The sequence below is a fragment of the Acyrthosiphon pisum genome, chromosome A2, assembly GCF_005508785.2.
Source record: "Acyrthosiphon pisum isolate AL4f chromosome A2, pea_aphid_22Mar2018_4r6ur, whole genome shotgun sequence".
Taxonomy (NCBI): Eukaryota; Metazoa; Arthropoda; class Insecta; order Hemiptera; family Aphididae; genus Acyrthosiphon; species Acyrthosiphon pisum.
Genome location: NC_042495.1, coordinates 65,203,193 through 65,216,311, shown reverse-complemented (window position 1 = coordinate 65,216,311; position 13,119 = coordinate 65,203,193). Strand labels below are relative to the sequence as shown.

At 26.1% G+C, this 13,119-nt stretch overlaps 1 protein-coding gene across 1 annotated transcript in view; it reads left to right on the top strand.

The window, feature by feature from the left end:
* The first annotated feature begins 257 nt into the window (after positions 1-257).
* The window catches only part of LOC100160452, a 90,984-nt gene continuing 78,122 nt past the window's right edge, over positions 258-13,119 (top strand). The window contains exon 1 of the mRNA XM_029490792.1: positions 258-938. Within this exon, the coding sequence (XP_029346652.1) occupies positions 845-938 (94 nt within the window). The 5' untranslated portion in view covers positions 258-844. The remainder of the gene's footprint in view (positions 939-13,119) is intronic.

Below are 13,119 nucleotides of genomic sequence, written 5' to 3'. Positions count from 1 at the left end.
TTTTGCCATTAAAATATTTACAATCGCGTGACATTTTTGACGGGATCGTCCGAGAAAAAAATCTACCTCTATAATAATAATATTATATACCTACACAATTTTATAATAACAATAATCATAATAATATGATGTCGCATGATTGTTAGGTATGAAAAAAGTTTCCCGAAAAACACATCGGGCGCGAACACGTGTGCTCACCAGGCGTCGTTGCGGGCGTCCGGCGACGTACCCTCAGCGGCGGTGCCAATTAGCGGCCGCCCAGAGCGCAGTCTGCTCGCGCGCGTTGTGGTCCACTCGGAAAGAATTCACGAAAAAAATAAATAATAATAATAAAAAAATAAAAAAAAAGCCACCATTAAAAACGCATTGGCAAAGACAGATTTATTTCGATTTTGTCGTTCTAATTTTTTTTTCCTCACAACAACCACCGGTTATTATTCAAACGGTATTCGACTATTTCGACGGCGTGCGGTTATATTATTATTATTATTATTATTCGTCATCATACCCGCTGGTGCGACTCCGGCCAGGAATGATCTCAACAGTCCGACGATTACTTCTATACAACTGTCGTTGACTACCCCGCGGATAGACGGTGATTTCAACGGTACGCGACACTGATACATCGACATAGTGCACTGGAATATTTCGATAAAAAAAATATCGTATAATATTATTGCATAATATATTATTATTATTATTGATATTATACGTAACGCGCGACGACATGTTTACCGGCGAATCCGTCGCCGCGTCGGCCAACCCATTCCGGCGTCGACATAGGTTACCTCACCGCGGTAACCCGTGATGTACCGTGCGTGTACCGTACCGCGACGTCAGAACCATGTTACCGAGTCGTCGTCTGAACAAAACCGCTCGCACGTACTTTGCGATCGTCGCCGCCGCTGCCGCCGCCGTCGTCGCTTTTCGAATTCCGAGTAAGTCCTTCACTATAATTATACAATAATAATATAATCGTTATCTTAAACATGTCTTCTCGTAATCGTCACCGTCATATTTTGTGTGTTACATTATACCCCTACCGACTATGCGTAAAGAATCGTTCGAGTTCTTTCCAACTTGTCCGTCGTCCGACAGCGTCCATGACAACTTACTCCGGTGTCGCTTTGTATTCGCGCGAGTCTTACCTGCACTCAGAACGCGAACCCGAAACCACTTTGTGTTTGGAATTGAGCAATAATATTACATTTAAGTTTTTAATGGCAATCGCACTAACCGATAAGATCCTTACAAAGCTTACGATACAGAGACTTTGACTTAAGCCTCGCGTTAATACCGCATGGTTTATACCAATCCGAAGTAGGTAGGTAATATTGCAATAAGAAAACCGAGAGTCCGAATCCGATTGTTTTAATTGTGCACATTTCTCACAGATAATATTTAATTGGAATGAAGAAGCACGTATTTTGTGATATTTATTAATTATGTTCAATTCCGAAATACCAGTAGACAAAATACCATTATTCTACAGTCATCTACATCTGTAAATCTAATACGATCCGTAATAATATGCAAAATTGCATTAAATCTAAACCTTTTTATTTACACAACTCACTACCTACAAGATGGTTTAAAAGGTATAATAGGTATAGGTACATATTATATTAAATTAATACTCTAGCCATTGTTTCAAGAACTGCGTCGGTAGTTTCGTTTAAAATTTTTGCATTTCTGTACCTATAATATTACATTTAAAAATTCAATATAATATAAGCAAACACATCTATAAATCGGGACTGCACACCTGACGGGCCACGGACGACACCAACCAATTGAGATAGACTCGAATTTGTCACGCTATTAATTTACTGTTTGACCGTATTTCGTATGTAAATATGAGGTATTGTTGAATATGGCTATACTAATACCATTATAGTTCAGTCTTATTTCGTATATTATTAAATAATACATATACATTTTAAACGTTTTTCTATGGAATATACGTATGAAAATGAATAAAATATTATGGTATACATTATTCGATTTTGGATAATAATGATGTAAAAAATAAGATACCTACATAAAATATACATCTTTTAAAAGGTCAAAACCTCGAGAAATCTTGAAACTTGCTTTACGAATACTTACTTAATATTATAAAAATTAAATATTTGCCTTCAATATTAAAGTATCTACCAGATTTTTTAATAATATTAGTTGATACATATTTTATTTATAGTTTTATAAAACTTTTAATATTGTAGGTAAGTATACTGGCAATACAATTAAAACTTAATGGTTTATTAGCATAAAGCATTGGAATAATTAAATATTGGTTTTAAATAATTTAATTTTTATTTGTATAATAAAGTAAAATTGAAAGACAGAGACACTATAAATATTTAGTTTTATGTTACACACAATTTATAAAATATCATACCGAATGTATTTTTGTTTTAAAAATAATTATTTCATAAATAAATATTATGTTAAATAAATAAAATGCAATATAGACAATTGAACTTTTATATTAAATGTAGTTGTGTATTGAATATTAAGTATTTTGGCATTAAACTTTGAAGCATTGAACTATATTATGTATATTATATTAGTTCTTTTTTTAGAATAAATAATATAATTTACCTAGGTATGTTACAACAATATAAATAAGTCAAAATATTGATCCCTTTGTGAAATTAGTTTATTTTCAATTTAATAGATGTACCTGCTGTTAGATTTTTATTTAAGATATTTGCAAAATATAGGTTAAAATATAATTAGGTAATTAAATTCTCAAAAAAGTATTTACTTCTACACGTTAAAAGTTATATACACTGTAATTTGTAGTTGTTTACATAACATCACGTAATCATGAATTATAAAAAAAATGTCACGGAACAGAGGCAAACCATAATGATGGACATCTAAAATATATCGTAATAAACGCATACCAGAACGAAGAAAATATTTGCTGTATCCTTTCATGAGACTTCATTAATTTTCTTTTTGAATTTAATTTGAACTCATTAATAAAGTACGATTTTAATTTAATAATATTAGAAGAGTTTTTATATCGAATAACTTTGTGCTCCGTTAGATAATTTAAGTGCATGTAAGAATGCTTATACAAAAGACGTGATATTATGATAAGAGAGTTTAATAACACTTTAATAAACTTTTACACTAAAATATTGCTATAAATTTAAATTAAAGTAGTAAGATTATTATAAATTTAATTGAAACATTAAAATTTTTCAAAATCGTAAAGCGGACAAAGGAATAATGAAAAATATTTTACACATAATATAATATACTCCTATTAAAATTGTTTTAAATTCCTAGTAAATAAAACATTTTTTTTTGTGTAGTTAAAAGTTTTGTTTATTATGTAGATTTTTCTTTTTAATTAATTAAATTGAACGTAATATTTTTCGTCAAAGATGTATTGTATATAATTATATAAGTATTGCAAGTACCTTAGTATAACTATTGCATATTTTACATAGTTATTTATTTGATTTTAAGAATGTTATTATGATTTTACATTATGAAATTTACATTATGATAATAAAAAAATACGATTTCCTATGATTTAAAATACTATTAATTTTTAATCGTGTTATTCTAATTTCAATTTATAACAATTTATTCATAGATTTTAGACAGATTTAAAATAATGTATTTTATACTGGTTACTGATAGGTACATACTATACATATAAACGCCTACCTATACATTATTGTAATCGAAAATATTAATAAAATATATTTTATTATTGTTAATGTATGCGTACAAAAAGTTAACAGAATGAAAAATAAGTCCACCATCTAAACTTACACGTATATAAAACAGGAAATATAAAATAATTTATCACAAATTATAGAAAAGCATGATATTATGTATACTTATAACAGTATATTAAAATATATTGTATGCATAGAATAATATAACTAAGAATATAGGAACTTGTGTACTTATCACTCTGTAACAATAGCGTAACCTACACTGTACATTAATAATAATGCATTATTATAATTACCTAGTATAGTCATTAAAATAAAATATATTAATTGATTACCATTGTGGTAAACTTGCAGTAGTAGTTGAGAATTAAATGTTCATACAATGACATTTATGTGAAACAGACGCATCATAAGTCTGAATTAATAAAAAAATTTTTGGAGATTTGTTATTTTTCTTGACCACTAAAGTGTCGTTTACACAACAAATATATATATATATTTCATCATGAGTGGCCGTCCAAGTGCTTGTCATTAAAACTTTATTCTGCTTGCCGTATTTGATGGGCTTTAGGACACTCAGATACAATGCAAGCATTGTTGTCTAAGTAACTTTATATTGCATGGACTATCTGGAGGAAAAAAATACGAATTTCTACGATGAATTGACAAATGTGCAAAAGGTCGATATATCCTCTTAACCTAATCTTTTTTTTCAGACCTTTAAAGATAAGCGTTCAAAAAAGACTTTTATAAAGGTTATCCTTTGTCGTAAAGCTATACTATTTTTTCCGACTACAACGGTTCAATTTCTCATTTTTATTCATTAAATATTTTTTTTAGAAATTTAACGTTACATTAAAAAAAAATCAACAGTTTAGGGTTTTATCAACATATAATGTATTCACTTTTATATAATCATGACAATATACATACCATATAAGTGATAGAATTTACTATATTATATTGGACGTTTGTCAGTTAAAAATCAATAATTGGAAACGAAGTAAATTCAATACGTATTATGAAAGTACAAAAATGTAATTAAATATTTATAATTTTTTTTTTTTTGCATTAATTTTAGTATGATAATATTAATGTTAATGGACTGAAACACATTAGTCACTATTAAATTATATAGTTTCAAAATAAAGTGTTAAAACAATTCAGGTATAATTTTAATATTATTCATGTTAGCTGTGGTGTACCCCGTAAAGATAAAAAAATAAAAATTCCACAATCGCATTAATTTTAATCATTAAATTAAAATAATATAGGCAAACCTAAAATACTATTGAATTTTATTACATAAAATGTAAAGCAACCTTCAAATCGGTATATAATAAGTAATAGTTTGTGTTCTCTTTTTTATTATTATTTAAATTATAAACCTACGGAAACAATGGTCATAGAGTGATGTGGACAAGATTAAATTACCTACAGATAATATGGAAATATAACGATTCACAAATTATCATAATATTATAAACGCTACCTAGTTAAATACTAAATGATACGGTTGGTGGGGAGAGTAATATCCTGTTTAGCAGATTGGCGACGGTGATGAATTTGATTGAGGTGGAGTCAAAGTTGTTGTCTTGGTTGAGTGATACACAGGGACATCCAGTAGAAGCATAGCATTTTCTTTGTCTTGAGTGTGTCCCTATATGCCATATGGCATTCGGTGAAAAAAATTTAGATATCAATACGGATCCCGCAGGCAGTGCATATTGGGCATCCTCTTTAGCCATAAAGAAATGATGTCCAATATTTGTTTCACTGATTCTAAATTATAGTGATGATGACTTATGTGTTTTCTATTCTAAATCTTTTATTGAACTAATCAATATGTAATAAATACAATAAATTATTCCATCATTTTTATTGCATTGTATACATTTTATATAATATTCTAGCAATTAAAGTATTAAAAAGCAGGTTAGTGAATGTAGCTCTGCTGTACAGTAGTTTACAAGAGGGTCATTATATAATGGATTGTATTAGACTTGAATTCAATGATATAATATCATTGTATAAGAAAAACGAGTCTGAGCGGAAAAGGTTTGTCAGTCTGGATATTTTATATTGTTATTATTTATTTTATCATGTAAGTTGAATTAATATTATAATATTATAATTTTATATTCGTTTCTATGGTGATAAACAAAGCGTTAGAATTATAATCACATTTTTAGCGTTTATTCGTAATTTTTTGGTGGTTTTTCCCGTGGCATTAAATAACTATTGAGAAAATCGAAAAATGACCTCTTTAAAGTACCATTTTGATCCAATTTTCTAAAAGATAAGGTACTATATGTTGAAATCGAAGCACTCCTTCTGGTAGAAATTTTGTATACAAGATATAAAAAAAAAAAAAAATAAAAAAATAAAAAAATAAACACCATTCTAAAACAAATAGCTTCCTCGCAGAATCAAGATATTTTAAATAGGTAGAATAAAAAATATTTTATATTTATAAAGTTATATTCCAATAGTATTGCCTATTTGAACATAGTATAGGTACATTATACATGGTATTTTATCAAACTATATCATTGCGGTAACGGTTTAGTTTCATAATACGGTAAAACATTAAAGCACATACCCTCATATTTTGTTTTTTTGAGACTATTTAACTTGACTGAATTGAATTCTCTTTTATTTATCATTTGTTTATTGTATGTTAAATTTTATTTTTAACAACATTTTAAATTTATTTATTAGTTTTTTTTTTAAAAATATGATTTAATCATACTATTATTATGACATTTTAAATTTTTCTCTTTAAAAAATACTGTATACCTAATCTATTTGTGAGTAGTTAAAAATGTAACATTCCATTTTTCTTTCATGTGGAGTATCCCACTTAAAATGACTTAAAACTTCAGAACTTCCATAGGTTATTGTCATTTTAAAATTTTTTTTTTTTATAAATATGTTATATTCAACGTTTACCAGTTCAAACTATTTTTTGTTATAATGCAAAATTTAGAAATTGTTATTAAAAAGTTGTATTTAAATTATAAAGTATTTCCTCTTAATAATCAACTACTTTTGTTACCATTAATTGAATTTAAATAGTTAAGTTTTTAATTTAAAAGTTCGGAAAACTTTAATTTCTTTGTACAGCGTCTTTTAATTTAATACCTATTTAAGTTGTTGTATGCATATTGATTTTATAAATTACATTTCGTCAGACGATTTTAATTAGCAATCAAATGATGACATGCATATTTTTTTAATAACAACAGACCACTATAAATTATAGTTAGGTACATTATTTTTGCTCTGAAGTTTTTTTTATTATGCTAAAGTAGTTTACAAAATATTTCTTTTCTTTTAAAATTATTGAATTATTAGGTACTCATTATAGGAGATCAAAATATTTATTTGGTATAATTGAAAAAATTAATATCTTTATATAAATACAATTTGTGGTGGAATATGTTATTTTTAAATAAAAATAATTTTATAATTATTAGAAAAGGTAATTTCTGGTTGTACTGATTTTCATTAATTGTAAAAAGAATGATTAAATAATTTATTCATCAACTTTTATAGTTTAAATTAGGAATAAGAATTACAAACGAACTAAAGTCAAAAACGCTGTCTAGCTATGCAACCATTATTTGTATTTTCAAATCCCGTCTTTATTTGTCAACGAGACATAATCCTATTTTTCTTTGAATTTGTTTTGACATTTTGATTTTAGCAGATAGATCTTTGATCTTGAAGTAGGAGCTTTTCACTCACAAACATGTAATTTGTATATTATAAAATAAAAATATTCTATAATATTCTGTAAAAAAAAAAACAATTTGAATTTAAATGCAAAGTGTTAATAAATATAATCAACAATGTAGGTAACTAACATCACTTATTTTATGTATTATAAGAAGAGTTACAATTGCTTACAGTAGAATAAAAATTAGAATTATTACAGTGATTGAAAATAATTAAAATAATTATTAAAATGTTGTTTATAATAGTGTGCGATTAACATGAACATATTATTACTATTAAGTAAGATATATTAAATAACAACTGAGTAAAAAAATGTTTGGATTTGTGTGATATTTTTATATTCTTAATTGCATAACATAAAGTCGTGTAGATTTGGTTAGTTAGTTATTTTTTTGAAGATAATAAATGTATTAAAGTTATTACAAATCCCGTTCCTTATTATTTTTATTTTAAATGGAATTTTGCCAAATTTCTTATTTAGGTTCTTTATCAGTAGCTGTTCAAATAAAATAAAATGAGACAAATTCTCTATGTAAACTATTCGTTATGTGATTTTATTAGCGTTTGATTTGATTGTTACTTCATAATTTAAACTTAAAATAAACATTTTTGAAAGGTAAGTTCCACGAAGAACTTTAAATCTTCAGGCTTTTAATTATACTACCGTAATGTATTTAATATTTTAATCATTTTCTTTTTTTAATGCATTCATTAAAAATCTTAAACTATGAAAAATGTTTTATTTTCATAAAAATGTTTATAAAAACTAACGGACTGCTCTGTGCGTATTACAATAATCTCTCATTTAATGGAATTTTTAACATAATATAGGTTTTATATTCGGCATTAGTGCATATAAATATTATGCTTATGACAAAAAAAAATATCTGAGGCACTCGGTGACTGCCGTGGTAAGGCTATTGCATAGACATTTTCTAGCTATCATGTAATTATAACTATTTATTTTTGTATGATATTAATTCAAGTTACACTTTTTGAGCGAAACAACCGAAAAGAAAATGACAAAATTAGTTGTTTTTTTGATAATGGTAGATAAACACCGTACGGAAATATTTTATTTAAGACTTTTTTTGCTTAGCAACTGGTTAGACTGCAAATAACAAAAATAATAATAACATCTTAAGGTTACGCTTTTTCGTTACAAAAATTTTTTTTCAGTCATCACGCCAGGCCCGTGATAAAAGCTATGCAATAGCTTAATAAATAAATTAAAGTACGTATTATGCGCAACTACTATAGGAAAAATATAAATATTACAAAGATAAAATAAATAGATAAAAATGTGTCTGTAGACCTATATGTCATGTTTAATTATTGAAATATCAGGAAATAATACTAATTAACCCGTACAATTTAACAGTTGTTATTTTATTCACTGTACTGTAAGTATAGTATATAAAATATATATTATAGGCGTCTATCGTATTTTAAATTTCATCAAATTCGTCTCAACGATTTACCTGTGTCATCTTCTGTGACGAAGGCTTGAAATTTGAATATATTCTGACCTTGAAACATTTTTGTTTTTTATCCAAACAGTTGGATATGTTAATTCGCTGCTTAAAAACTACAACATTAAAATTCATATATATTAGCCGACTATTTGAACATAGATCGTTTTTTTCATGTTCACGTCTGGTGATCTATTTCCAGTTAGATCTTAGTGTACACTGCACAGACTACGTATATTTTGCTACAGACCATTGGATATTTAGTTTAAAACTTATTTAGTGCTAGAGTTTATCATCAATTGTATCAATATAAACTGTAAAGAGTACATTTAAAAGCTCAAGATGTATTTAATATGACTAATCGGTTTTTATCCAGCCTTTTTAGACTACAGACTTTTTATAATAATTATTATGGAGTACAACAGCTAATAATCTTTTCAACATAGTTGCAACATTTTAAAACCATAACAGTGGTATTTATTTTTAAGAAGCTGGCAAAAAATAACTATTCGCATTAATGGAACTACGCACTTTCACAATACAAAGTTTTTGTTTGAGAGTATTATACATAATATTATATAGACATATAGTACTTTTGAAAATTAAAATGTCATGGATAAAATCATAGAATCTATTCAAGTTTTAGGCGTTATTAATTGCTTCCTCAATGGAAAATTAGTATTATAAATTCAAATCTATTTCATGTGTATGAATATTACATATTATAATTAAGTATGTTTTTTAAATTTTTTCACTCTTACAATATGCACTACCTATATATTTAAAATATATTTTTACATTTCTGTTAGTTTTTCTAATATCAACCCTTTTCTTTTGACAGTGTTGACGGTTGAGACCTTACATAATTCTACATAAAGTTTTTTACCCGTAAAGCGTATGTATATTATAATTTACATGATATTTACATGATTATTATGAATACACGAGGGGACCTCTGGCAGGTTGTTTTTTTATATCTATACATAAATACATAAAACATATTGTATAATGTTATAATATAACAAATATTATTTAAATTAAACCCTTACATTTAATGAAAATAAGTAAATAAGTAAACAGAATATTTTCGAACACGATACTACACGGCTGATATGGATTTAACGATATGTATATTTTATAGGATCCATCAATTTAATTATAAATCCATACTTAGTACACTTTTTTAGACAATATTACAATTTTTTTTAGACATTTTGTAATAAATTATACTGTAACTATTTAAAACTTAATTAATCTGAAAACTTTATGTACTTCATGAAAATTAATATATAAACGCAATATCGATACACATTACACAAACACTCACAAGGCCATACGATAATTCATAATTAAATTAAATTATCTTACCATTCATTATTTAATTTTATACATTTAGATGACAAGTAGGTTATAAGTTCTTGAAGAATATAAGGCCAAAACTTTTTTAGAAATCTAAAAAAAAGTCTTGATTTTCATTATTTTTATTCAATCATATATTATTATATTATTATCTATAGCTTTTATTGTTTTCTAATTTTACGTAATTACTTACATATATTTTATATACATATAGTGAATACATTTTATGTTTATTAATATTTAACATTTAAGTTATATTATTCCAGTAATGTTGCTAAAAATGAACTTTTTCAAATTTACTTAAATGTTTTACTTTAGCTAATGAATTGCAATGCGTTTTTAAAATCTGAAATCAATGATCATCGAAGTAGGTATACAGTATTTGAATAAGTACCTCTATGTATATTTTATACTACAGTAATATACTATAGAGGAAGTTCTATAGACTTAAGGTGTTCAAAAAAGTAAATTACTAATGATTTCCAACGTTTTTTTTATGTATTTAATGTAATGTTGTAGGTATTTACATAATATCATGTAAAGAATATGTATATTATTATTATTAGTATTTACATTTATATCTAACACTAAAACTTAAAAGTATTATTGAAATAAATGTTTTTTAAGAAACATTCTAATCAAATTGTATAGGTATATGTTTATAATATACATATCGTATATCAACATTTATTCATTAGGTATTACAATTTATAATTACATTGTAGTATAATATATTTTAACTTTGTGGTTAGTGGTTATAAACATTAAAATTTCATATTGAGTTAAATATTAACACAACATTTTACAACTGCAATGTAAGTTTATTAAAATTAATTTGATCAACGACCCATATATTGGGGCTTTTATTTTTTGTTAGTTTTGAATAATATACACAAATATTCGGTGAAATATACATAATAAACAGTATTAATATGCCGTGAAATCGATAAAACCAAGATGATTTAAATATTTTAGGAGTGTCTCAAAATATTTTCTATTCTAACTTTGGTTATTAATAATAATACTAAGGGTTTCGGTTGGGTTACAGTCCCTGCACAGGGTGAGACGTGGTGTACTATAATATATTTGTGGTTTGAAAGGTTAAGGTAGGTTACTGCTGTTATTGTAATAATCCACAATATATATTAGAATATTATATTATAATCATATAGTGAATCTTCTTTTCAGTCATTTGCACAATTACCTATTCGTAAAATTGTTTGAAACAATCCACTGCGGGTTGTTATAGTGTAACGTGATGGATTTACGACGATTATTATTATGCTCGAGGATATATCATATCAATATAAACATATATAAATAATAAATATATACATATATACACGCATAATATATAATATGTGTATTGTGTGTGTATCTAATAATATAAACATACAACTATCTACGCGAAAGATGCGTGTCTTCGTGTCTTTCGTTTCTCAGTGTGTACACACACATATATAGGTATGCCGCCACCATCGATGGCTGTTCAATTTTCAGAAATTTTGAAAACATTGCTGATAATCATGGCTCGGAAGTTGTAGCACTAAAAATGTTACTTTTTAGCTCTTAAATATGCACTTAAAAAATCCAAAATATGCGCTATAAATAGCACAACAAATCAAAAAATATGCATTTAAATTGAAAAAAAGGTGGGTAAGTGGATGTCGCTCTACTGTACAGTAGGTTACAAGTGGGTCACTATATAATGGATAGTATTAAATTTGAATTCAATGACATAATATCACTGTATAAGAAAAACAATTCTGAGCGGAGACGGTATGTCAGTCTAGGTATAAGGTACCTTATATACTTATCTATGGTATTAAAAAAAAATTGACCAATAATAGGTATCTATAATTAATTTCAAATTAATCATATCACAATATCCATTAGGTACTTATAACGCGTTATACATCAACAACAAACCGTGCTACTATCATAGATATATAATAGTATACTTTAGAAGTTTCAAGTACCCACAAATAATATTATACAATCATTACAGTCACAACAAAATAACTAAAATAGTTATTCCAGGTTTTTTAATATGTAATTTCGTCTAAATTGGAAATTAAAATGACTATAAAAATAATCTGTGCTTATGTATTTCTTAGAATTTTTGGCAACATAATTAAATATTTACGTGGAATCTTGTTTTAAATTTTCAATCCTTAGATATAAAAGTTGAACATTTTATAAATTTTTAACTACAAAATAATTATTCAATTTTAAATTTGATAAATGTTGTCAACATTTAAACTTCAAATGCTTATAAAAAAAAATTGTGCCTATGTATTTTTAATATTTTTCAACTGCTATTGTAACAATGTATCAGGAGCTTTGTATTAATTTTTTACACTTTTTGGCCCAATAGATAAAACTTTATTGATATTTATAGAAAAAAAAAACTATAAAAATTGAAAACTAAAAATGTCCGTAAACAGCTCAAAAAGAGTCAAAATATTTTCAAAATTGTATGGTGTATAGGAAATGCTAATATAAACATTCAGTGAAATTTTCAAGTTTCTACAGTCATTCGTTTTTTAATTACAACAAAATAAGAAAATCGTCTTATGAGAAATCGAGCAAATATCAAATGTTGTAAAAATATATGAATTTCAAACACTCATAAAAATTTAATTTGACTTGGTTTGAAAAGGTACTGTTGAAGAAAATCCAAGCACTTTTACTGTCCTAAAAGGTAATGACAGACACAAAAAAAAATAAAAAATAAAAATAAAAAAAAAAACACACATCATTGTAAAATCAATACATTCATCGTTTCACTCAGAATCTAAAAATGAATTATTTTAAATTTAAACTATTCCTATTTGGTGAAT